Genomic DNA, 23052 nt, shown 5'->3' with positions numbered 1-23052 from the left:
TAAAAAGCAAATGAAAATAAACACACACACACATACACACACAACACTCAAGTTCATAACAATTAGTGAAAAAAATAAGGCATACCATAATAATGGCACTGGGATTTGTCTCTACTGCATGTACTGGCTTTTTGGAATCCTAGTCTATTTGGATGCATACCTTTCTAAGCCTGGATGGAGGGGGGAGGGCCTTGAACATCCCACAGGGCAGGATACTCTACCCTCTCTTAGGACTGGAGGGGGAGGGAGGAGGAGGACAGGGAGCAGGAGGGAAGGAAGTGGAAATTTTGAATGGTATTATTTATAAAGTAATAAAAAAAGTATTAAAAAAAAGAAAAAGAGGGCATAAATTTGAAGGAGAATGGTGAGGGGTAAACAGGAGGACTTGGAGAGAGAAAGGGGAAGAAAAAGACAGGAGAAATACAGCAATTAAATTATCTCTAAAATTAAGATACCAGTGATAATGAAGTACTAGAAACAAGGTAAAAATTATTGAGTGCTCATGAAAAGTCATAACAATTAATATTTGGTGTTTTGGGGCCTTGAGAGATGACTCAGCGATTATGAGTACTACCTGCTTTTCCAGAGGCACAAGGCAGCTCACAAACCTCTACAACTCCAGTGCCAGAGGATATAATGCCCTCTTCCGGCCTCTGCAAGAACTGCGTGCAGATGGTACACAGATTCACAAGCAGACAAAAACACACATATGTATAAAATAAAAATAAACCTTTTAAAAATATATATTTGATGTTTTATCTAGTTGATAATATGCAGAAGGTTCACTAATCTATCATCTGAGGATACATTCCACACCTCCCTGTGAATGTATGAAATCACACCGAGTAAGGGTTTTTGTATCTACTTTATTTCATTGTAGTCATTCTTACTATATAATTTAGAAACGTCAATATATTTTATGGTTTGTTTTTTTTCTTCCTTACCAAATAAAACTTTTACCTTTTCTTTGAAGAGAATAACTTCTAGGCTGTCTTCAGGATCCAGGCTTCCAGCATCACTGCTCTTGCATCATAAAGTCATTGATAAATACATAAAACTTGTTTGAACCCATTCATCACAGTATCTTTATAGTTGGCCTGATAATCGCTGAAACCACTCCTCAGGCTTTTCAGACATCAGCAGGCTGGAATGTCACCGAGGCTGAACCCACTTCATAATCAGCTTATAAAACCAGGAGTCGAAACCCCAGGTCGTTGACCACTAGTCAAAACAGGGAGATATGAATTGTCTCTCTGACCCTGGGTAGGGATATGACATTGAACTAAACACGCGCGCGCACACACACACACACACACACACACACACACACACACACTGTATATGGTTATTTTGTCACTGGAAGCTTTCTAAAGGTTTAGCACTCTTCCCTCCCATAAGAACTAATTCAATGTGCCCTTTTGGTGAGCCTGCTATCAGAATGAAAGCACTTTGTGTTTGAGAAGGAAACTTAGCAGGCTGCCTGTTTCCAGTCTTTTCTCTCACCCTGTTTCCCTCCTGCCTCCCAACCCAAATAAAAACATGAAACAGACACACTCACACACACACACACACACACACACACACACACAAGATATCTAAATATGTAGGTTGACATAATTATCTCTCTGGCTATTGTCACAACCCATCCTTGAGAATGCCTCATATTCTTCTACAATAACCTCCCTTTGCATTTTATACTATAATCTGTGACTCCCATCCAAATTCACTTGATGGAGACCACAAGAACCAGGGAGCTAAGGAGAGGTCAGAGCAGCATGCTAATAACAGAGAATGAGGAGCACACAGAGGGAGGAAACACAGAACTAAGATGAATCGGGCCCAGATGGTTGGTATGAGGTTTCATCATTCCACACAGATGGCACACGGTTTAAACCGTGTGAACTGCTTATACCTAGAATTTTCTGATTAATATTTTCAGACTAGCTGACTACAAATAATTGAAACCACATGAAGTAAGGCTGGGAATAAAGGTAAAGAATTCAATGCAGTGTTGACAAATAAGTCTATTAATACTAAGTGTTAGCAACCTTGAACAATGCTGATGAAAATGGGAAATGATATAAACAATTTAGAAAGTAATTTAAAATTACTTTATACATATTCCCAAGCCTCAAGACTAACAACTCCCTCTACAGATATTTACCGTGAATATATATAATATTCAACAGAAAACGTTTAACGATTATTTATAGGGGTATTTTTCACAAGACAAAAAATATACAGGAGAACACCCCCAAAAGTCTAATAACTGGAGAATGGGTAAATATATTATTATATATTATTACAATAATATATCAAACTGCCATAAGAACTATAAAATTTTGTTGTAAAATTTCGCATGCAGCAACTCAAGTACACTTTTGAGACAGTGCTATTGGGAGAAATCTAGTCACTAAAGCCTACTTATACAGGAATGGTTTCATTCGTGAGATTCGAATTGCCTAGAGATACAGAAGAAAAAACGTGTTTGTCCACTGTGTATGTAATCAATCATCAACAGAAATATTCTGGTTTCTTTTACACATCGAAAAGAATGTCCTAGTATGTGCTCACGTTACTAGGCTGTAGGCACAACTGATTAAAACCTGAAAATAACAAAAGAGTGACCAGATGTACGGACACTCTTGTATCAAACACGGTTTGATAACTCTGGTTTATATGTTGGCATACATAAGTAACTAGAAACAGAAGCAAGCACTCTTATTCTTTCTTACCTTAATTTATAGACAGATCCTTAGCTGTCTTTTCGTTGCTAAACACATATCGGGTTATTTTATATATTGTTTTCTGCACACTTCTAGCTTAGCATCAAAAGAACAGCCAACACTGATCGTGAATTCTGACAAACTTTGTGCAAATTACACATGATTACATGTGTAATCATGTATTCCAAACTCAGGCTTACATCTGAATGTTGGCTACCTATTCATGAGTTTTCAGTTTCAGGGGAAAGTGGCTCTTTAAGAGCTACCAGAGGATACCAGTACCACCTGGACTTTGTGTGGCTGAGAAAGCACTTCACCTTGTTTCATCCTTAAGTGTAAAGATAAAGAAAAAAATAAAATCGCTACAATGAAAACAAAAGCTCTTCAGTGTCTCTAACACATCATCCAAATCAGTGTGTCTGACCTTTTCTTAAAACCTTAGCCATCACAAGGGAACCAGTAGGGAGGGAGTCATGTGCTGCAGAGTAGTTAAAGGGCAGGAGAATTCACTGGTGTGAGAAGGGATTAGTGAGAGCTGGAGGAGAGAACCAGCCCCTCCCAGTGTGAGTGATCCTCTGGGATTTACTGTCTGGCAGTAACCCATATGCAATTAACAGCTGGCACCAGGGGACAAGCAGACATCCAACACTTGCTCAGAAGGAAGACAGCAGAGAAACCCTCCTGAAGTTAAAGGTACTGGTGAGCAGGTCTGTTGGGGGTCAACTGTGGCCAAAGCTGTACTGGGATAAAGGAGATTTGCTTGCTAGGTGCCTGCTCTTGATTTCCCTTTCAGATCCATGGTTAAATGTGAGTATGGTTGTCACTAGTAGATGCTTTCAGTAAATTATATCCAGGTTAAATCTTTTTAGATTAGCTCTGTCTTCTTCTTAAATTATGTGTTTGCATATAGATATATGTGCACATGAGTGCAGGCGCCCATAAGGAGCACAGGGGAACCCTAGGAGCTGCAGTTACAAGGAATCATGAGCCACCTGATGTTGGTACAAGACACTGAACTTAGTTCCTCTGAAGGAACAATATGTGCTCTTAACCACTGAGCCACTTCCCCATCCCTAGAACTAGATTCTTGCAAGTAGAAGTTTTACATAAGAAAACTCAAAACCAGGAGAATGGATTCAGTGATCTAGGTATTTTGCTTGATATTTAAAAGTAAATTGTTTTTATTTATTTTTAGTAATATTGTTTCACTTGGAAGGACTCCATTTTGGAGTAGGTTGGGAACAGTATTCAAAAAAGGTTTTGTAACTCTGCCTTTTTTTTTTCTCAGCTGGCTTTGATCTAAGTACCTCAGTTTCCTCCCTGCAAAAAGCAGCATACTAGATCTGTATCCATACTATATCTGTATCTTGTACTCTTCTAGAAGAATGAAATCTTACAAAGTCCTCCCCCTGGCTTCTGTCTTCCTCTCCCTGATGCTTTTTCATCAAGTCTGGGCTCAGTTTCCAAGAGAGTGTACCACTGTTGAGGCTCTGAGAAGTAGAGAGTGTTGCCCAGACCTCTCTCCTTCCTCTGGACCTGGGACTGATCCCTGTGGCTCATCGTCAGGAAGGGGAAGGTGTGAGTCTGTGACCGCAGACTCCCGACCCCACAGCCTCCATTACCCCCACGATGGCAAAGATGACCGAGAGGGCTGGCCTCTTAAGTTCTTCAATAGGACATGTCAGTGCAACGGCAATTTCTCAGGACATAACTGTGGGACCTGCCGTCCTGGGTGGAGAGGAGCTGCATGTGACCAGAAAACTCTCGTAGGTGAGTGGAAAGATGGGAAAGGCAGTTTCATTCCATTAGACTCAAGGTTATACACAATATACAGAACCTGAATCACTTATATCAGGAGATAGCTACAGATATAAAGCTCAACCATTTTTCCCTAGTTGAGCAAACTGAAGGTTAGGAAGTTGAAGAACTTTGTCTGGTATTGTAGTTTGGGATTGAAACCCCCACATTTTAACTAATAGTGTTTCCATGGGTCCGGAGAGATGGCTCAGTGAGTGGTAAGAACACTTGCTGCTGAGGCCAGGTCCCCAGCACTCACTTAAAGAACTGGGTATGGCCACATGTGCCTGTAACCCCAGGCCTAAGGGTGAGAGACAGGTGAATCTATGGAGTTTTGAAAAACCACAGGTCTAGCCAAAATGTCATGAACGCCTGCAAGAGGCCCTGCGTCAGGAAAGTGCGGTGGAGAGTGATAGAGGACAGCTAACACTCTCCTCTGGTCCTCACACACTTGTTTATGTCACCTCCACACACAGTATTTCCTTCAAAAATGCTTGAGCAGTAACTATGTGTTGGGAACTGATTTTGTATCACTAGAGGTGTTTATGCTAATCTTTGTCCATTAGATTCAGAAAGGCCAAACTCATCGATCTGGACCTTTGGCAAGCATGGTATTCCCACTGAGATCTATCTAACTCTAACAAGGCAGTCTCTCCTCACTGAGCTGCCGTGGGGCACCATAGTTCCTCACAGTGGTGATGGAATTTTAGATGAAGGATCAAGTGTGTGCAGCATGAAACAGTAACAGCAGCAGCACTTGCTGGTTTTCCATGTCTCAGACAATGACCAGGGGTTTCACAGACTATCTTTTTTTTTAATTTATTTATTTATTTATTATGTATAAAATTGTCTGTCTGTCTGTATGCCTACAGGCCAGAAGAGGGCACGACCTCATTACAGATGGTTGTGAGCCACCATGTGGTTGCTGGGCATTGAACTCAGGACCTTTGGAAGAGCAGGCGATGCTCTTAACCTCTGAGCCATCTGTCCAGTCCCTCACAGACTATCTTTTGAGATTTTATTATCATCCACATCCTGGTCTAAGTGTGTGTGTGTGTGTGTGTGTGTGTGTGTGTGTGTGTGTATGTGTTCTCTTCGGATCTTTGTATCTTTGGAAAACAGGAGTTCTTTTTATTCAAATACCACATACATGAAAATTGAACCTAAGAAAATGTGCCAAAATATAGAAAACGCTCTGTTTTAACCACTATGCTGGGCTCATCTGCCTTGTTTTTATAAGATTTATGATGTTTAGAAAGTAGAAAATTCCACTGTGGGGTGGTGACACATGCCTTTAATCCTAGCAGTCAGGAAAAGGAGGCATGAGGCGCTCTGAGTTTGAGGACAGCCTGGTCTACAGAGCCAGTTCCAGGATAGCAAAGCCTACACAGAGACATCCTATCTCAGAAAAAAGTAGAAAATTAAAACAAAAAAATGTCAATAGTGAACAAAAATAAACATGACAATATCACAGAACCACAAATCCTCGTGTAAGATTTAAAAATATTTTAAAGACTCAAGAGTAAATGTTGCAGGGTATGTACCATAGAAGACTGCCTGAACAGGGCTTTAGAAAGTCTTTATTAGCTGGCCAGTGACTACACTGAGTACTCAGGATGCCAGTGTAGCCCTGAGCCTTCCTCAGGGTGAGTTTTTATGCACAAAAACCATGTTCTGGGCTGGCATAATTCAGTTAACAAGATCAGCTAGTCAGAAGCAGAACTACAGAAACTGAAAAGAAGAGCTAGTACATTTATAGATCTTCCCAGAGCTCTGTGAACGTCGATGGATTAAGCCTTTGTTTTAGTTTTGGCAGGTGGTGTTTTCTATGTGATGAGTTTTATAGCCTGATTGGTATTTCCATCATGGAGTTGGTTGTAATAAGGTCTCAGGACCTACTAAGGCCTGGGGCCCCATTAAAGTAAATTGCTGAGAAAAGAGGGAATGGGCGAGAGAAAAGTCTAAACAAAGGTTTACATTAGGAGTGTTTTTAATAACATACAGATTGAGAATCCATAATCAAAAATTCCAAAATTCTTCAAACTCTAAAAGTTTTCAAGCCCAATATAGTATCACAAATAGAAAGTCCCATACTGCTAATCTTTGTTTTAAACACAAACTGATGAAACTATGGTTCACATTGTCTTGGGCTATGTGTATAATGGAGTGTATATGAAACAAATGAATTTTACATTTCGCTTTGGACCTAATCCCCAAAATATAATGTACAAGAAAATATTTCAAAATCTGTAAACTCAAAACCTATCTGGTCCCAAGCATCTTGGAAATGATATTTAACCAGTTAAATAGCTTATAAAAGATCTGAACGGGAGCACATATGAACTAATGGACACGGTGGGGGGGGCACAGCATGTTGTAATATGATTGTGCTGATTTTCACAACTTAACATTTTCATCCTTAAAGTCAGGAGAAATCTTCTTGACTTAAGTGCAGAAGAAAGGAGCCACTTTGTGAGAGCCTTGGATATGGCAAAGCGCACAACGCATCCTCAATTTGTCATTGCCACAAGGAGGTCAGAAGACATACTGGGACCAGATGGCAACACACCACAGTTCGAGAACATTTCCATCTACAACTACTTTGTTTGGACACACTATTATTCAGTCAAAAAAACCTTCCTTGGGGTAGGGCAGGAAAGCTTTGGCGATGTGGATTTCTCTCATGAAGGACCAGCTTTTCTCACGTGGCACAGGTACCATCTGCTGCAGCTGGAGAGAGACATGCAGGTATGTTCCATCTTGGGTTTTAGGTCCTTACGTGTAAATAAATCATTGTGATTCACTTTGTGCTGAATGACAAGAATGAGCCGTGACAAAACAATCACATTGTCAGGATACTTGTGACTTCCAGGTAAGATCTTCCCACAACCTTGATCTTTTGTGCAGTGAAATGAAAGAATGCTAATGATGAGAAAAACAATGGAGACCTTGTTTGGCCAAGAACTAAAAGTTTGGAAATGATTTAGAAAATAATGGAATTGTCAGCTTTCAGGCCTTCTTCCTGAGCTCTAGAATGCATGCAGGCACCACCTCCTGGGAAAGGGTGCACTGTGCCTCGCTCTTCCATCCACACATAGCCCCTCAAACAGCTGATGGTTCTAAAGTCGATGGTTCCTTTCATGTCCACTGAACTAAACTTTTTCATATCCCCTACCACTTTAAGGCTTACAGAAGAGCCCCACACAAAAGCATCAAATAACCTAAAAACTGATGGGTGTGTTCATTTTATCCATTTTACTCCATTGTGTTCATTTTACTCCATTGTGTGTATGTGTGTGTGTGTATATATATGTATATGTATATGTATATGTGTATGTGTATGTGTATGTGTATGTATATATAAATGCATACATACACACATTCAAATATATCAAAATATTATTTTACACACCTTTAATATATATAATATGTATATATATAGTTTCTAAAAGGACCTCAAAATGGCATATCTTTAGATGCAAATTGTCATTTGAAAACTAGCATTTTGAAGAGGAATGTAAAGTAGACCTCAAACAAGCACAGTAACTTCAAGCCTTTTTTATAAGCAGATACACTCAAAAGACACTAGAATATCTAGTATCATAAATATCTAACTGCTGCCTTTTCACTAACTGAACAAATATTTGAGAAAAATACTGTCATTCAGAAAGTGAACAGTTTAGGGACTGTGAGGTTAGCTCAAAGAAAGAGCAGTTGCCTAGCAAGCAAAAGGCCCTAGGAGCAGTATCCAGCCCAAATAAAACTGCTTATTGTTGGATCTCAATTATTAAGTCTGTGAACTAAACTTGCTTCCTATTTGAAGCATTAATCATGAATCTTGATCCCAAAGTTAAAGTCTTAAAATTCACTAATATCTTCAAAAAAAAAAAACTGTTGATTTTTGGGGCACTATGCTAGCATTTCAAGGAAAAGCAATGGTTGGGAGAGACAGAGTGGTGCACTGCAATACAAAGATAGCTGACAGGAGTCTGTCCGTATGTACTTAGAAGGTGATTAAATGAGTCCATCTACTCCTTTCAGCATCATATTTAAGGCTCTGTTTACAAGGAAGACATTTAATAGATTGTGAGTGGATAAATCTGCCATTGGTAACGGACTGTAGATCTTCATCCTCTCAAGGCATTTTCCCAATGGCATATGAGAATTTGGAAAGGTGGGCAGGAAGTGTCTCCAGCCTCGACTGTTGCAACTTCCACCTTGATGACTTCCATTTTCTAGCGCAAGGCATCATCATGTTCCAGGCTACCTGTGACACACAACACTCTGGCTCCCAAATATCAGCTGCCTAGTCACAGTGGATCTTGACTTTTAATGAGCCCTTGACAGTTGTCACTAATTTTTGTAAAGCACAGTGATTATTTTTGTATGAGTAATACAAACCTTCAGTGATCAATAGCTGAAAGTACCTTGAAAAGCCTCTGAACTCAAAAACACCCAAGGATAAGGAGATGCCTGTCAGAAGGGAGACACAGGAAAGGAGCAGAAAGACACAGGCCCTTGAAAGTTACCCAAGGTAAAAGCAGCTCTGCACTAAATCTCACTCTCTGAAAGCAATTCCCCAAGGGCCAAAGAAAGAGAATGAAGGAAGCAGTGTTTTGTAGCAGCAGACCCCCCCTCGCAGTCCAGATTAGACCCAAAATAATCACACAGAAACTGGATTGATTCAATCACTGCTTGGCCCATTAGCTCTTGCTTCTTATTGGCTAATCTCTTACATATTATCCTATTTTTATTAATCTGTGTATTGCCACATGGCAGTGGCTTCCCGGCAAAGTTCCCAGTGTCTGTCTCAGGTGGCTCCATCGCTTTTCCCTAACTCCGCCTTTCTCCTCCCATGCAGTAGGCCAAGCCAGTTCTTTATTCATTAACCAATAAAAGCAACACATAGACAAAGGACCTCCCACACTGGTGTTTTAAGGAATTCGATAAAATAAGCATGTGACCTTGGTCTCAAGCATTTTCAAAAAAGTGTGAGATGGTTTCTAAGTGGAAACTAGGTCACTGATCTTAAAAACAACAGGCACAGAATTCATTCTGAATCTGCTTAGCATTTTGTCTGTAAGCTTCAGTCAGCCTCCCGTCTTCCTAGTGCAGCTTTGCAATGTAGGTCTCTAAACAAAACTTTTGAGCTTTACGAACCGAATCTGTATGAGACAAAATATACAGTCTGTCAGCAAACCAGACTCTACCTAACTACAGTCATTCAGACCACATTCAAAACAAAACCCCAAAATTTACTGTTCCACAAATCATTTCAAAACTGAGGTCGCATGATGAGAAGAATTGGCAGTGCTTCCATTATAAGCAGGAAAGTGGAGCCAGGCAGTGGAGGTGCAGGCCTTTAATCCCAGCACTCTGAAGGTGACTCTGTGAGTTCGAGGCCAGCTTGGTCTACAAAGTCCACGACAACCAGAACTATTACACAGATCTTGGCGGAGGGAGAAAGGGGAGAGACGTGTAAAAATAATAGGAAAGCAAAAGAGATAGAAACATAAAAATTTTAATAAAAGAATAGAAACACAATTATCTGCCAACAATGAAAACAATATTTTCCCCAAATTATTTGTAGAAATTTCTTCATGAAGTGAGTTTCATTGCTTCTACTACCTATATGAGTCCTCCAACTAAATTACAAACTTTGTTCAATAAGGTCCTTAACTTCTCTGGGATCCTGGATATTATTGTTGCACACACTGGTTCTTTAGCACACGGAGAGAGCTAGCAGAAAAGGATACCAGAGTCAAGGAAGCCAAGAAAAAGGATGTAAGTAGAGGCAGGGACCACTAACGGATTTCTGTGATCTAGGAGATGCTGCAGGAGCCTTCTTTCTCCCTTCCTTATTGGAATTTTGCAACTGGGAAAAACGTCTGCGATATTTGCACCGATGACTTAATGGGATCCAGAAGCAGCTTTGATTCTACTCTTATAAACCCCAACTCTGTCTTTTCTCAATGGAGAGTGGTCTGCGAGTCCTTAGAAGATTACGACACCCTGGGAACACTTTGCAACAGTAAGACCCGAATGACAGAGATACTATTCACTATTCTTTATTAGATAAAGTAATTGTGCTCCTGCAAGGCCTTTTTCTTCAGAATGAATCCTGCTGCCAGTGCAGGTGCACACTGAGCACCAAGGAGATGCAAAGCAGTCTGCACGGTGCTCCCGGGAATTAAGTATCTGTGTATGTTATTATTGTTCTTCAGCAATTTGATCAGTACATTGCTAACTCTATTTTCAAAAATCCTAGAGTACATTAATCCTCTTAACACACTAAGCACTACTTAGCAGTCATGTGTCTTGGGTTGGGATTTTACTGAAAATATCTTTCAAGAATATCTGAAATATGCAAAAAATTAGTTGGGAGTGCTCTGGGAGCAGAACAAGAAGGAAGCAAAAATCAAAGGAAAATTCCATGCTTGTTCAGAGAACCAACATCCAAAAGGGATACTTTTCATAGGGATGCATGCGAGAAAAGAAAGATGCCTGCAGACTCAGCTCCAGCTCTCCTGAAGAGAACATACACAGCTCTGACACAGAACATTTCTGCTGTACACTGGCCTGTTCATGAGCTTCCCATTTTTTTCCATGAAACACAGTTACCCTCTCTGTGCTACTAACACAGTCTTAATTGTTGGTGTTCTCTATTATTTCTTGTTTTTCTACTTCAGGCATTTCCAGAAAAATATTTGATTTTCCATATGAAAATTAAGGTTATGATTTATTATTACATATGTGGTATATTATTCTGCTTGCATTTTATGTATAAATTTTTGTATTGCTTTAGGCACTTAAAAGAGAATAGTTTAAATATATTTAACTGAGTACATTTTTATCATTAGAAAAATATTTAGTTTTATACTAATATAAGAAATGTGATAATACATGAATATTTCCTTAGCAATCTAACACCTGAGCAATTGGTTCCACCTTGTGACAGAGGAATGAAAGTGAAGGTCAGAGTGTCTTCATATACTAACACATGTGTCTTTCTCACCAGGCTTATTGTGCTTAGGACTGGGAGTTCTTAGATATTTTCCTGCCATGTTGGTGGCTAGACATAATCATGTGGCATGTGTCTGTGTGTGTTCATGTTCATGAGTATGAAATACACATGTGTATGTGTAAGCCAGAGGCCACCATCAATTGTCATTGTTTTAGCTCTGTCTGCCTATTTTCTTTTAGTTTTGAGACCGTGTCTCACTGTGTAGCTCTAGCTGGCCTGCATCTCACTATGTAGCCTATAGAGATTCAACTGCCGTACTCTGTCTCTCAAGGGCTGTGATTAAAGCCAGGCTTTAGGCTCCATCTGACTCTGGAGCAGGGGAGTGGGGAAGCAAGGTTTCTTACTGCCCCAGAAGGCATCAATGACTCACTACCAAGCCTGGGGCTCTACCTGTCTCTGCCTTTCCAATGCTGATACTGCAAGTGAGCCCTGACGTACTTCACTTCTTTTTTTTTTTTTTCCTGTGGGATCTTGGGTCAATTTCAGGTCTCTCAGTTTGACTATCTTCCCAGTCCAGAAAGAAAAAAAAAATTTAAAGCCCATGAAAATAAGACATAAAAGGAAAAAATAAAAGTGAAAGTATTTCGTTTTGTCATAGGTTTTGCTGTCACTCTGTTTAACAAACCTCACAACTTCATGAAAATTGAACAGTACTTTTCCTTTTTAAAAAAAAATTTTAAGATTGTCCACTGTGACAATTCAAGATGTAAAAATTAAACACCATGTTTATTGAACATGGTAAAAAGGACCGGCAAGACAGTCAAGTAAAAGTAAAAGCTGATGTTGTTAAGGCTGACAACCTGAATTCAATTCCTAGAGCCCACATGGGGACTCTGTGATCTCTAAATGTGCACACATAGACAACACACACATACATTTAATTTTGAAAATCAAACATAATAAAGAATACAGGAAAACACTACCAATCACATCATATTTCTCATACAGTATGAGATTCTTACTATATGTCTTCTTTAACTCTCACGGAAATTATTTCTTTGATCCATTTCTATAGTTCCATTGACATCTTTGGGAGACTGTAACATGAATATTCTTAGATGGACATTTCTTTAGAAATTCCAGACACACTGTTATTTACTTGTTTCATGAAATGTAGTGGCTGCAAATTGAGTCAGTGACACCTGACATTCTTTCCACCCTCATAATGCATCTATGATTCAGCATACAAAAAGCGGTGGTTCTTTCTTTACAGAATTTTTCAAATCTATTTTTCCCTCACACATTCTGAACTTCTCATTCATTCCAGTGTGGAAACTGTACAAGACTAGAATTCACAGGACATTAGTGACTGAACTAGCAGAGGTTGTCCGTGTTCAACTAAATTTGAAAACCACTGAGATAAAATGAATATGGCTCTACCAATTTCTTTTACAACCCAAAGTCTCAACCATAAAATATCATAAGGTGAACTAGGGTGCGGTTTCTTGCAACCAAAGTAGACCATACTTCCAAGCCTCACGGGATTTATTTATAATTCCCCAAATACAGCTAAAAGTGGAACTTTAGATTTAGTGATGCCTGAATGTTTTTGAGTATAGTCTATACTGCAAACTGTACGTGGATACTGCACTCCTAACAGACAGAGGTCTATGTTTTATTGCTATGGTATTTAATGGTTGTTATGCAAATGCAACAGATAGGGGACATTGTGCATAGGATTCAACATAAGACATTTGTGAATGAAAAGAGAGACAAACGGAAGCTGCAGTGCTGTCCCTCGCAGGCCAATGGACTATTTGCCTTGTCCTTGTGGAGCACTTACTTATGAGCCTATCAATCACCATAGCGATTCATAAAATGTGCTCTTAACCATTCTTACTCTGCCCCACTTACCGCAGTTTCCCCCATTTCCCAGTGAATTAAGTGTTACTTTCTGAGCTTGGAACCTGATTTCTTCACAATGTGGCTCTGGTCTAACTCCATCATTCCCTACAGCTTGCTCTGTGCCTTGCAAGCTCTTCACCAAAGAGCCATAGCAAAGCGTGCACCAACTCCTTGTCAATCCTGGAAAGCACCTGGCACTGTGCCAGGATTGATGAGCGCGCTCATGTGCTCATGAGACAAACAGAAGGAAGCGTACGGTGTTGTGCTACTGTCCCTCTCTAGACTACACACTTTACAGAATTTCTCTGACTTTACCTACAGAAGTTCTTCCACAGTCATTTTGTCATTTAGAGTTCCTGGAAAATCTATTCTTTATGATTCTCTCGCGCGTGCGTGCTCTCTCTCTCTCTCTCTCTCTCTCTCTCTCTCTCTCTCTCTCTCTTCCTTTCCTCTCTCTCTCTCTTTACGTTTCTTCCCTCCCTTAATGCATCCATACTACCTTTCAAAAAGTTTATTGATGACATTAATTTATTTTTAAAAAGGTGGAAAACATTTGTTGATTGAAATAAGCACAAAATTCCAAGGAGATTTGGGGGTATTTTTTCTTACCTCTCTGAAGACTTGTAACAGATGGAATTTGGGTAAAATTTTTCATATTTTAATATTTCTGTTTGTTTGTATCTTTGCCTGTTTGCTCGTTTGTTTGAGACAGGGTTTCTCTGTGTAACCTTGGCTGTCCTGGAATTAGTTTTGTAGGCAATACTGGCTTCAAACTCAGAGGTCCACTTGCCTCTGCTTCCCAAGTGCATGTGCTACCATGGCCTGCTTTATATTTTAGTTTCATATTTAGCTTTATAAGATTATTCTTAACAAAACTCAGTTTCTCATGTTCTTATATTCTTTTAATAAAGCTTGTTGAATTTAGCAGCATGCAGACCCACGTCTGTCACGTGATTATTGCTTTCTTCCATTGTTTTGATATATCAGGTTGTCTCAATTCAGAGAAGCAGGACAGGGTTATTTCGATGTTTTTCGCAGTGAGCGTGTCTTTTCCTAGTTATTCCACAAGGATCTAATTTTCAGTATTTTCACTGTATATGAAAGAGCAGTATCCAGACCTGTAGACATTCTCTAACTGTGTGCATGCCTTTCCTCCCTAGGCACTGAGGGTGGGCCCATCAGGAGAAACCCAGCTGGGAACGTGGGGAGACCAGCAGTGCAGCGGCTTCCTGCGCCACAGGACGTCACCCAGTGTTTGGAGGTTGGCGTGTTTGACACACCTCCTTTTTATTCCAATTCTACAAACAGTTTTCGAAACACAGTGGAAGGCAAGTAAACAAACAATTGAAAAACTGGTGTTTTGAATTAATCTAGTTAGGAGAGTAAGTTGGGGAGCCCCAGATTGGATGTTTTCAAAAAGCGTTTGAATGCCACATTGATCACATGGGATTATATGAATTGACTGTTGATTTCGATTTAGTCACAATTTCGGATTCAAAAGTAAGGGGGAATATCAGATTATATTTGGTTATCAGAGAAAAAAATCATGGAGAATTATTGTTTCAAATCCCTTAGATTTCTATAGTCTTTCCAACTTAGTGCCTGGCAGTTATCGGGCTTCCTGTGTAATGAAGTCACAGTATAGCATTTCGTAGTCATCAAATTGTTTCTTTTTAAAAGGAAAGATTAACAATTTAAATTCCAATTGCTTGACAGCCTGTAAAGTCTGGTTTGGGCAGTTTTATTTAAGTTGAAACACTTTATAACAAATGTTAAAGGTCTATAAAAATTAAATAAGTGTCTACTGAGGTTTAGCTTGATTTTCCTCATAGCAGTCGAAGTATTTTTAAGTTGAAGTAGTGCAGTTCAAATAGGTGTAGTGCCTTTCTGAGACAGCCAACGATAATGCATTCAAATTTTTAGAGGAGTATAATTATGTCTAACTTAACTTTAAATTTGTTACTATTGGAATTCCCCTTGAGTGCCAGCATCACACTGGTGCTATGCACCACCCTCCTTCCAACAGGGATGATTCTCTCTCTTCTATGTTCAGAGATACATAAGCTGTAACTGAAATCAGTAACTTTAGTTTTATCCCCTTTTGCTATCAAATTTGTACACTCTCCTTATGTTTATTTAAGTCATACTAATTCACCAACAGAATTGGCTCAATATTTACTACATATAGATACTAAATTGATATCTATAAGAAGACAGTACTGATTTTTAAAAGCAATATGCTGGCTATGTTCCCTGAGTCAAAAAAAATAGGAAAAAGAATGAATGAATGAATGAATGAATGAGTAAATGAATGAGTGACTGTATAGACATGGCAGTTCAACCCAATGAGATACACTTAACTCTATCACAAATCACAAGCCCCAACTGCTTTCTGACCTAAACTGGCATTTATCCTCATCTGCCTAATATGTAGAGGGATCTAAAATTTCTCTAACTATTTTAACAAGAATCTTTCCAGATTTTTAAAACTATGTAGAAAAAGAGAGAAACTGAGAACATTTTAGCATCCCCACAAAATTAATTTTCTGAAAATAAATATGCTGGCAGTCATTAGAAAGGAGGAAGGCAGGAGAGTTTGCAGGACAGTGACAGCAATGTTCTCAGTGGTAGAAGCAGTAACTGGAGGATTTCCACTGTCCCTGTTTCCATGCAGAAAAATCTGTGCCTTGTCAAAGTTCAGCACTCATATATTTTGACTGCTGTCTTTTGCGGGTTGTTATTGTTAACCTACAAGCTACATTTGGAATACCACACCACCAGCTCAGAACTAACCTAGTTCTGAGTATAGCAAGCATATGTCATCAGCCATTACTACAAGGGGCAACACTATTATACTGAGGCAATATTTAGCCTGGCGAGCTGTGAAAAATAGCTTCCTAATATAATCTATGCTGTTGACTCACAATGTTTTCTACTATATTCATCCTTACTTTTAACTATAGGTTACAGTGATCCCACCGGGAAATACGACCCTGCTGTTCGAAGCCTTCACAACCTGGCCCACCTCTTCCTGAACGGAACAGGAGGACAAACCCATCTGTCTCCCAATGATCCGATTTTTGTCCTCCTGCATACTTTCACTGATGCAGTCTTTGACGAATGGCTGAGGAGGTATAATGCCGGTGAGGTGCTTTTCTATGATTTTGCAGGCTTCGCAAAGGGATTATTCTGGTGGTGTTGCTATCAATATAAGCTAGCACTTGACAACCATAAAATAGGCTCCAAAATAAAGATGCAGTAGCTCTCCCATCCAGCCATTGCCAAATACTCAAAACCACTTTGAATACTGTGGAAGTCTCTCAGTACTGTTACCATTAAGATGTCACTACTGGCATTCCTGTCATGAAAAGACATGTGCTCCAAGTTTTTCCTACCCATATTTTCCAACAAACCTTCTCACTTCCTTTTAATATAAATAGAAGAATGGTACAGACCTATTCTTGGGTTCCACAAAACACTAAACATGCCATATCTGTAATCTGTAATTCTGATTGTATTACTTTATGGCCTCACAAAAATGAAAATTTGATCGACTTGAAAAGTTAAGAGTTTTTATGTCGTGCCATAGGAAATCTCTTTCAAGTTCATTTCACTGCATTCTTTAAAATATTATTTTAGAGACCTCATTTACTGCGTTCCTACTCAGCCAAGTGAAGTATGTTGCTTTTCAAAACCATGAAAGTAGTTTAAACATCATAAATTTTCATACTTTGGAAATGTTCTGAATTTTAGCGGCTGTGCATTTGTCATACACACACAATATTGAAGGTTAGCTCTCTTTTGCTTTATCTGTCCAGTGAGGCCCTCACACTTCTTTATGTATATCAGAAAGCTCTGTTGCAACCTTCCCAGACCAACAATCCATGTGTTGGTCAAAATGTTATCCTGTCAGAAATCATTTAAGAAACAAGTAATTCGACAGTTGTGGTAGTGACTATAATTCCAGTACTCAGAACTTGGCCAGTGTTGTTCAGGGAGATGTCTCAAAAGATGAATTCCGACAGGCAATTCACACATAAATACTCGCAAGGTTATAAATTTATTAATTGGTATCCTGCTTCATATTTCATGTGTATTTAAATAGATAACAGCAACAGACAATGAATTACTTACTTACAGTGTTGTTTTCTGTCTTAGTCACTGTTCTATTGCTATGAAGAGATACCATGACCCAGACAATTCTTATAAAAGAAAACTTTTAATTGGATGCGTACTTAGTAGTTTCAGAGTGTTGGTCCATTATCACCATGTGCTAGACATGGTGCTAGAACAATAGCTGAGAGTTTACATTTGATCCACAGGCAGCAGGGAGAGAGAAAAAGGCATAGGTCTTGGAGTGGTCTTTTGAAACCTCGAAGTCCACCCCACCCCCATTGACACAACTCCTCCAATAATGTCACAACTACTTTAAAATGACCACACCTCCTAATCCTCTAATTCTTTTCATACAGATCTACTTGCTGGTAACTAAGCATTTAAATATATCATTCTCATTCAAGCCACTGTAATTTCTTTAAAATAAAATAAGAAATTAATATTTTTATGATTCAACCCAGGTCCAGTAATCTACATTTTGCCATTTCCCTAACTTTTCATCATACTCCCCACTCCTTAGTGTAGACCTTTACATCGGCACTTGCTTTTTGCCAATCTCGCCAGTGTTCAAATTAATAATTGTCAAAACAAAATTGTTCTGTTTAAAATAATAGCTAGCACTCTGAGCGTGTTTCACTGGATTATTTTTAAATTGTTTTTAATTGAGCTATATATTTTTCTCCACTCCACTCCCTTCCTTTTCCCTACCCTTCTACCCTCTCCCATGGTTTCCACACTCCCAATTTACTCAGGAGATCTTGTCTTTTTCTGATGTGGGAGTGATTTCTTACTAATAAAGAAACTGCCTAGGCCCATTTGACAGGCCAACCCTTAGGTAGGCGGAGAAAGCAGAACAGGATGCTGGGAGAAAGAAGCTGAGTGAGGAGTCGCCATGATGCTCCCACTCCAGACAGACACAGGTTAAGATCCTCTCTGGTAAGCCAGCTCATGGGCTACACAGAATATTAGAAATGGGTTAGAACAATATGTAAGAGATAGCCAATAAGAAGCTGGAACCAGCCGGGACAGGCAGTGTTTAATAGAATTCAGTTTCCGTGTAATTATTTCGGGCATAAGCTAGCCATGCGGGCGGCCGGGTGCCGGGGACACAGCCCCATCGCTCCTATTTCAACATTTTTCACTCGATTATTTTTATTGTAACACTACATAAACTGGAATTCATAGGTTAGAAATGAACAAAATCAGCTCTTGTTAAGTACAGGCTTTGAAGAACTAGCCAAAAATATACAAGTAATATCTATGCAGTCATTCCCAATGTTGTGAGTGTTAGATTCCTCAAAGGGAATAGAAGTGTTCTCTTATTATAGTTTTGTAGAAGCCATGAAAATGTGTACTATTCTATGTTTCGTACAGTGGCTAAAACCTAATTATTGCTCATTCGTATAAATTTGGTAAAGGTTCCCCAGATCTAATCTAAAGGTTGTTGATGAAAGCAGAAATTTTTTTTTCTTATCATTCCCCCAACCTCTCTCTGCTTGTGCTCTGGGAAATCTAAGGATTCTCAGACACTAGGCAGTCAGTGGGTAGAGAAAGGCCATAAACAATAGCTAGCCTGTGACATTTTTCTGATAAAATATAGTATTAAACTATAGAAAAAGTCTGAAAACTTGAGTAAAATTGAAAACTGACCAATCAGACACCTTCCCACATATCCCATTTATTTCTAAATGTCCCTTGGGAAAGGAGGCCATGAACTAATGAGAACAGCAAAAGTAAGAAATGGGGAAGAATCATGCAACATTCCCTCAAAAGCAGACTTTTAAAAATAGTCCAGGAGCAGAGAGAACAGAGTTGTATTTTTTGAACTCTATTGAAGTTTTAAACATATTGAAGATTCTTTGGAAATCAAAATTGTAGAATTATAAAAATTTGAAGTCAGAATAACAACATTTAAAAAGCTAAAGCAGGCTGGGTAGTGGTGGTGCACGCCTTTAATCCTAGCATTCGGAGGCAGAAGCAGGCAGATTGAGGTCAGCCTGTTCTACAAAATCTAGTTCCAGGACAGGTTACAAAGCTACAGAGAAACCCTGTCTCAACATCCCCCCCCAAAAAAAAAGCTAAATCAGGTTGTTGTCTTACAGTATGGTGCTGAAAAACCCCGTTGTTGGACATAAATCAATACAGCACATCTAAATGCTAGCAATAATTATGTTCATTCCTATTTACTAATTTTGTGGGTTAGTTGGTTGATTTTAAGACAGATTCTCACTATGTAGGCTTGCCTTGCACAAAGAAACAATCTATGTAAGCCGGAATTGCCTGAAATTCATGAAGACCTGCTTGTCTTTGCCTCTTGCCACTACTATTATAAATCTAAGTAACAAGTAATTCAATATCCTTCTTTCATTACTTTGAAGTTATGCGTTGTTTAACACATAGACCAGAGTTCCATGACTTTTTTTCAGAAAAAAGCAGCTTGTGCATTTTCCAAAATGATTTCTACTTCTTCAGCTAAGAAGGAAATGAAACAATCATAAATCCTTTCGCAAACATCAGTTGAGCACCAAATGTTTCCTGGACAACATTCTAGGTATCAGAAATAGCATGTAGAATTCAGAAGTCGTTTTCTCCTGGAAACAGGTTTTCACCTGTTAGTAGAAATTAAAATAGCCAAATGTAAATATATATAGTATAGCAGATAGTGGAAAGATTTCATAAGTACATAAAAGCAGAAAATGGAAACACAGGAAACTGGGAAGACACTTAAGGATTACATTAAGCATGACACCATTGGAGAAATGGGAGTTGTAAAAAGGATCGTGCAAATGGAAGTCACATGGAATCCAAGTGTGACTGCTGCCTTTGCTTTGATTCCTCTGCCCATTTTAGTAAACTTTATCCCATAGCTGAAGACAAACTGAATTGAGAGTGATCAAGTCAGGATTCAATAGACAGGTCAAGTGGAGAGTTGAAAATTAGAGCCGGATTACAAGCCTCAACATGGAACTTTCACAGGTTACTGACACTAAAACAGGATGGGGAACACTGAGGACTGGAAGTCGACTTCTTTTAGTGTCTAGACCAATACCTAGCACTGGTAGGCACTCATCACATTTGAATAAATATTTGATTCCCTGTAGTATGTGGTAAAACTGAAGGCAGAAAATATAAAAGACACCACTGTTTCTGTGACTGACTTTTTCTCAAAGTAAATGCTGAGCTATCCTTCCATGAGTCCTTCCATGGGTAACAAACCTCTGACACATAGAAACTCCAAACCCTGGCTAGTCTCACATATTCCAGATGTCTTAAAGGAAGAACTTAGTGTCCCTCTGGGTACAGATCTAGCACTGGTTTTGTAGTATTCATTTGGTGTTTAATTTCATTCACATAAAAACAGATTAACAAGAAAAACACAGCAAGCATTTGATACAAATCACCTATCCCTACTTTCATCCTTGATGACAGAAACCCTCTTTTTAAAAGAAAAAACTGCCTTCTGTTTAAATAGCTGATTTTGACAGAAAGAGGGAAGGCTCTATTTTATTCTATTCTAGGAATCAAATTGTGTAAGAAATCAGATTCAATTTTTAAAAACTTCTGCTAATGGTCAAAGATGGGAATAGATTTAATACTGAATTCTCTCAAAGTAAATAAAAAATAGAAATATTAAACAGGCCAGGCGGTGGTGGCACACACCTCTAAACCCAGCACTCAGGAGGGCAGAGGTGGGCAGATCTCTGTGAGTTCAAGGCCAGCCTGTTCTAAGAGAACTAGTTCCAGGACAGGCTCCACAGCTACAGAGAAACCCTGTCTCAAAAAATATATGTATTAAACAGATATATTTGATGTCCAAGGCAACTATCCCTCAATTTTGAATTATAGACCACTGAGTAAGACAGATGTTTATGGATTTATTTAAATTAGCTTTTATAGTTTAAAAACAGAAGAGCTGGTGAGGTTCTTATACAGCAGTGTCGCTCAAGTCCTCTGACTTTAAAGGTTCTATCAATACCAGTGTTGGTTATAGTCATTTTATTTATGTTTTATAAATAAAACTTGCCTGAAAACCAGAAGGTAAAACTAAGTCACTAGAGGCCAGGCAGTGGGGTCACACACCTTTAATCCTAGGATTTGGGAAACAGAGGCAGATGGCTCTCTGGATCTTTGTGAGTTCAAGCCCACCCTGTGCTACACAAGATCAACATAGTAGCAGATCCAGGTAGTGGCATCTCACATCTTTAATCCCAGCACTACAGAGGAAAATAAGCAGGTAGAAGACAGGAATTTGCTCACTTTCAGTCTGAAGATTTGTTAGAGGTAAGAGCTCTCTAGTGACTTGGCTGCTATGCTTTTCTGATCTTCAGGTTGAACCCATATCTGTTACGGGGTTTTTGTTATTTGTGATACAGTTGGTACTACATTCACCCTGTTCTGCAGTTACACCTGCCTTTTGCCCATATTTCCTGTAAACTCTGGAAACACTTTCCACATGTTCTTTGTACATTCGCCATCTTCAGAGCATAGCAACTACTCTGATATCGACTTCCTGCCTGCTTACAAGTTTCCTCTGGAATATTTTTAGATATTTCTATCTTCCCATTGGAAAATGCTCCCATTGGACATAACAGGCAATATAACATGGTACCATTCTGGCCTCCAGTTACCAACACAGAGATGTTTGTTACTGCTTCAGACAACCTGGGATATGCCTATGAAGTTCAATGGCCAGGTCAGTGTTGTCAGCGAATTTTTACTGTGGTGTTCTCCAAAAGCAAATGTGTCATCTTAAAGGTATGGTCCTCACAGTGTGCTGAGCTTGGTGTGTTATATTGGATATGAAGCTTTCCCATAGATTTTTGTTTGGAAATAAAAATGTGGGAGTTTATTATTTACTAGGTACTCACTCTGACCCAGTAATGAGGTAATCAAACAGCACTCTATTTTATTTAATCTTCATAATCTTTAGAGGTATTTTACTTGTCATCTTGAAAATAACAAAACTGAAATTTTGAAGTTAATTCTAATATGAGAGAGACTATGTATCCAGCCAAGGAGAGAATGAGTTTTCAATTTAAACACCTGTGATGTCACCAATTACTCATAAGACCATGCTACTTTCTTTTATTTGTTAAAAGAAAAAAACTAATTTTTGATATTTTAAAATTAAAGACCTTCAAGTGTAAATTGTCCTCAACAAAAGTACCAAAATATTGTGAAAGATCACCAACTTGGGACTTGAAGAAACGAGGCTCCAAAACCAGCAATTCTTCTTATACCCATTCTTTGAGTCGTCTTGTCTTCAACTTTGGAATGGCAATAACATTCATCTCATCTTATTTTTCAAACAGGTCAGGAGTTCACTATTTCTGAAATCATTACGATTGCTGTAGTGGCTGGACTGTTACTTGTGGCTGTCATCTTTGTGGGAGTTTCCTGTCTGATCCGTTCTAGAAGCACCAAGAATGAAGGCAATCAGCCTCTTCTCACTGATCACTACCAACGCTATGCTGAGGAATACGAGGAGCTCCCAAATCCTAATCAGTCCATGGTCTGATAGCTGCCTGTCCCCTAATGCAGGAG

General features: G+C 39.0%; 1 protein-coding gene across 1 annotated transcript; it reads left to right on the top strand.

Annotated features, from left to right (window-relative positions):
- Positions 1-4111: 4111 nt before the first annotated feature.
- Positions 4112-23034, top strand: Tyrp1 (tyrosinase related protein 1). The gene is made up of 7 exons (XM_050157461.1): positions 4112-4496; positions 6949-7271; positions 10350-10554; positions 14553-14720; positions 16356-16535; positions 22055-22201; positions 22821-23034. The coding sequence occupies exons 1-7, from the start codon at positions 4112-4114 to the stop codon at positions 23024-23026; spliced, it is 1614 nt and encodes a 537-aa protein (XP_050013418.1). The 3' UTR covers positions 23027-23034.
- The last annotated feature ends 18 nt before the right edge of the window (positions 23035-23052 follow it).

The sequence above is a fragment of the Alexandromys fortis genome, unplaced genomic scaffold, assembly GCF_014885135.2.
Source record: "Alexandromys fortis isolate MF-2015 unplaced genomic scaffold, M_Fortis_MF-2015_v1.1 scaffold_64, whole genome shotgun sequence".
NCBI lineage: Eukaryota > Metazoa > Chordata > Mammalia > Rodentia > Cricetidae > Alexandromys > Alexandromys fortis.
Note: the sequence above shows the minus strand (reverse complement) of the source record. Positions and strands in the feature narration are given on the sequence as shown.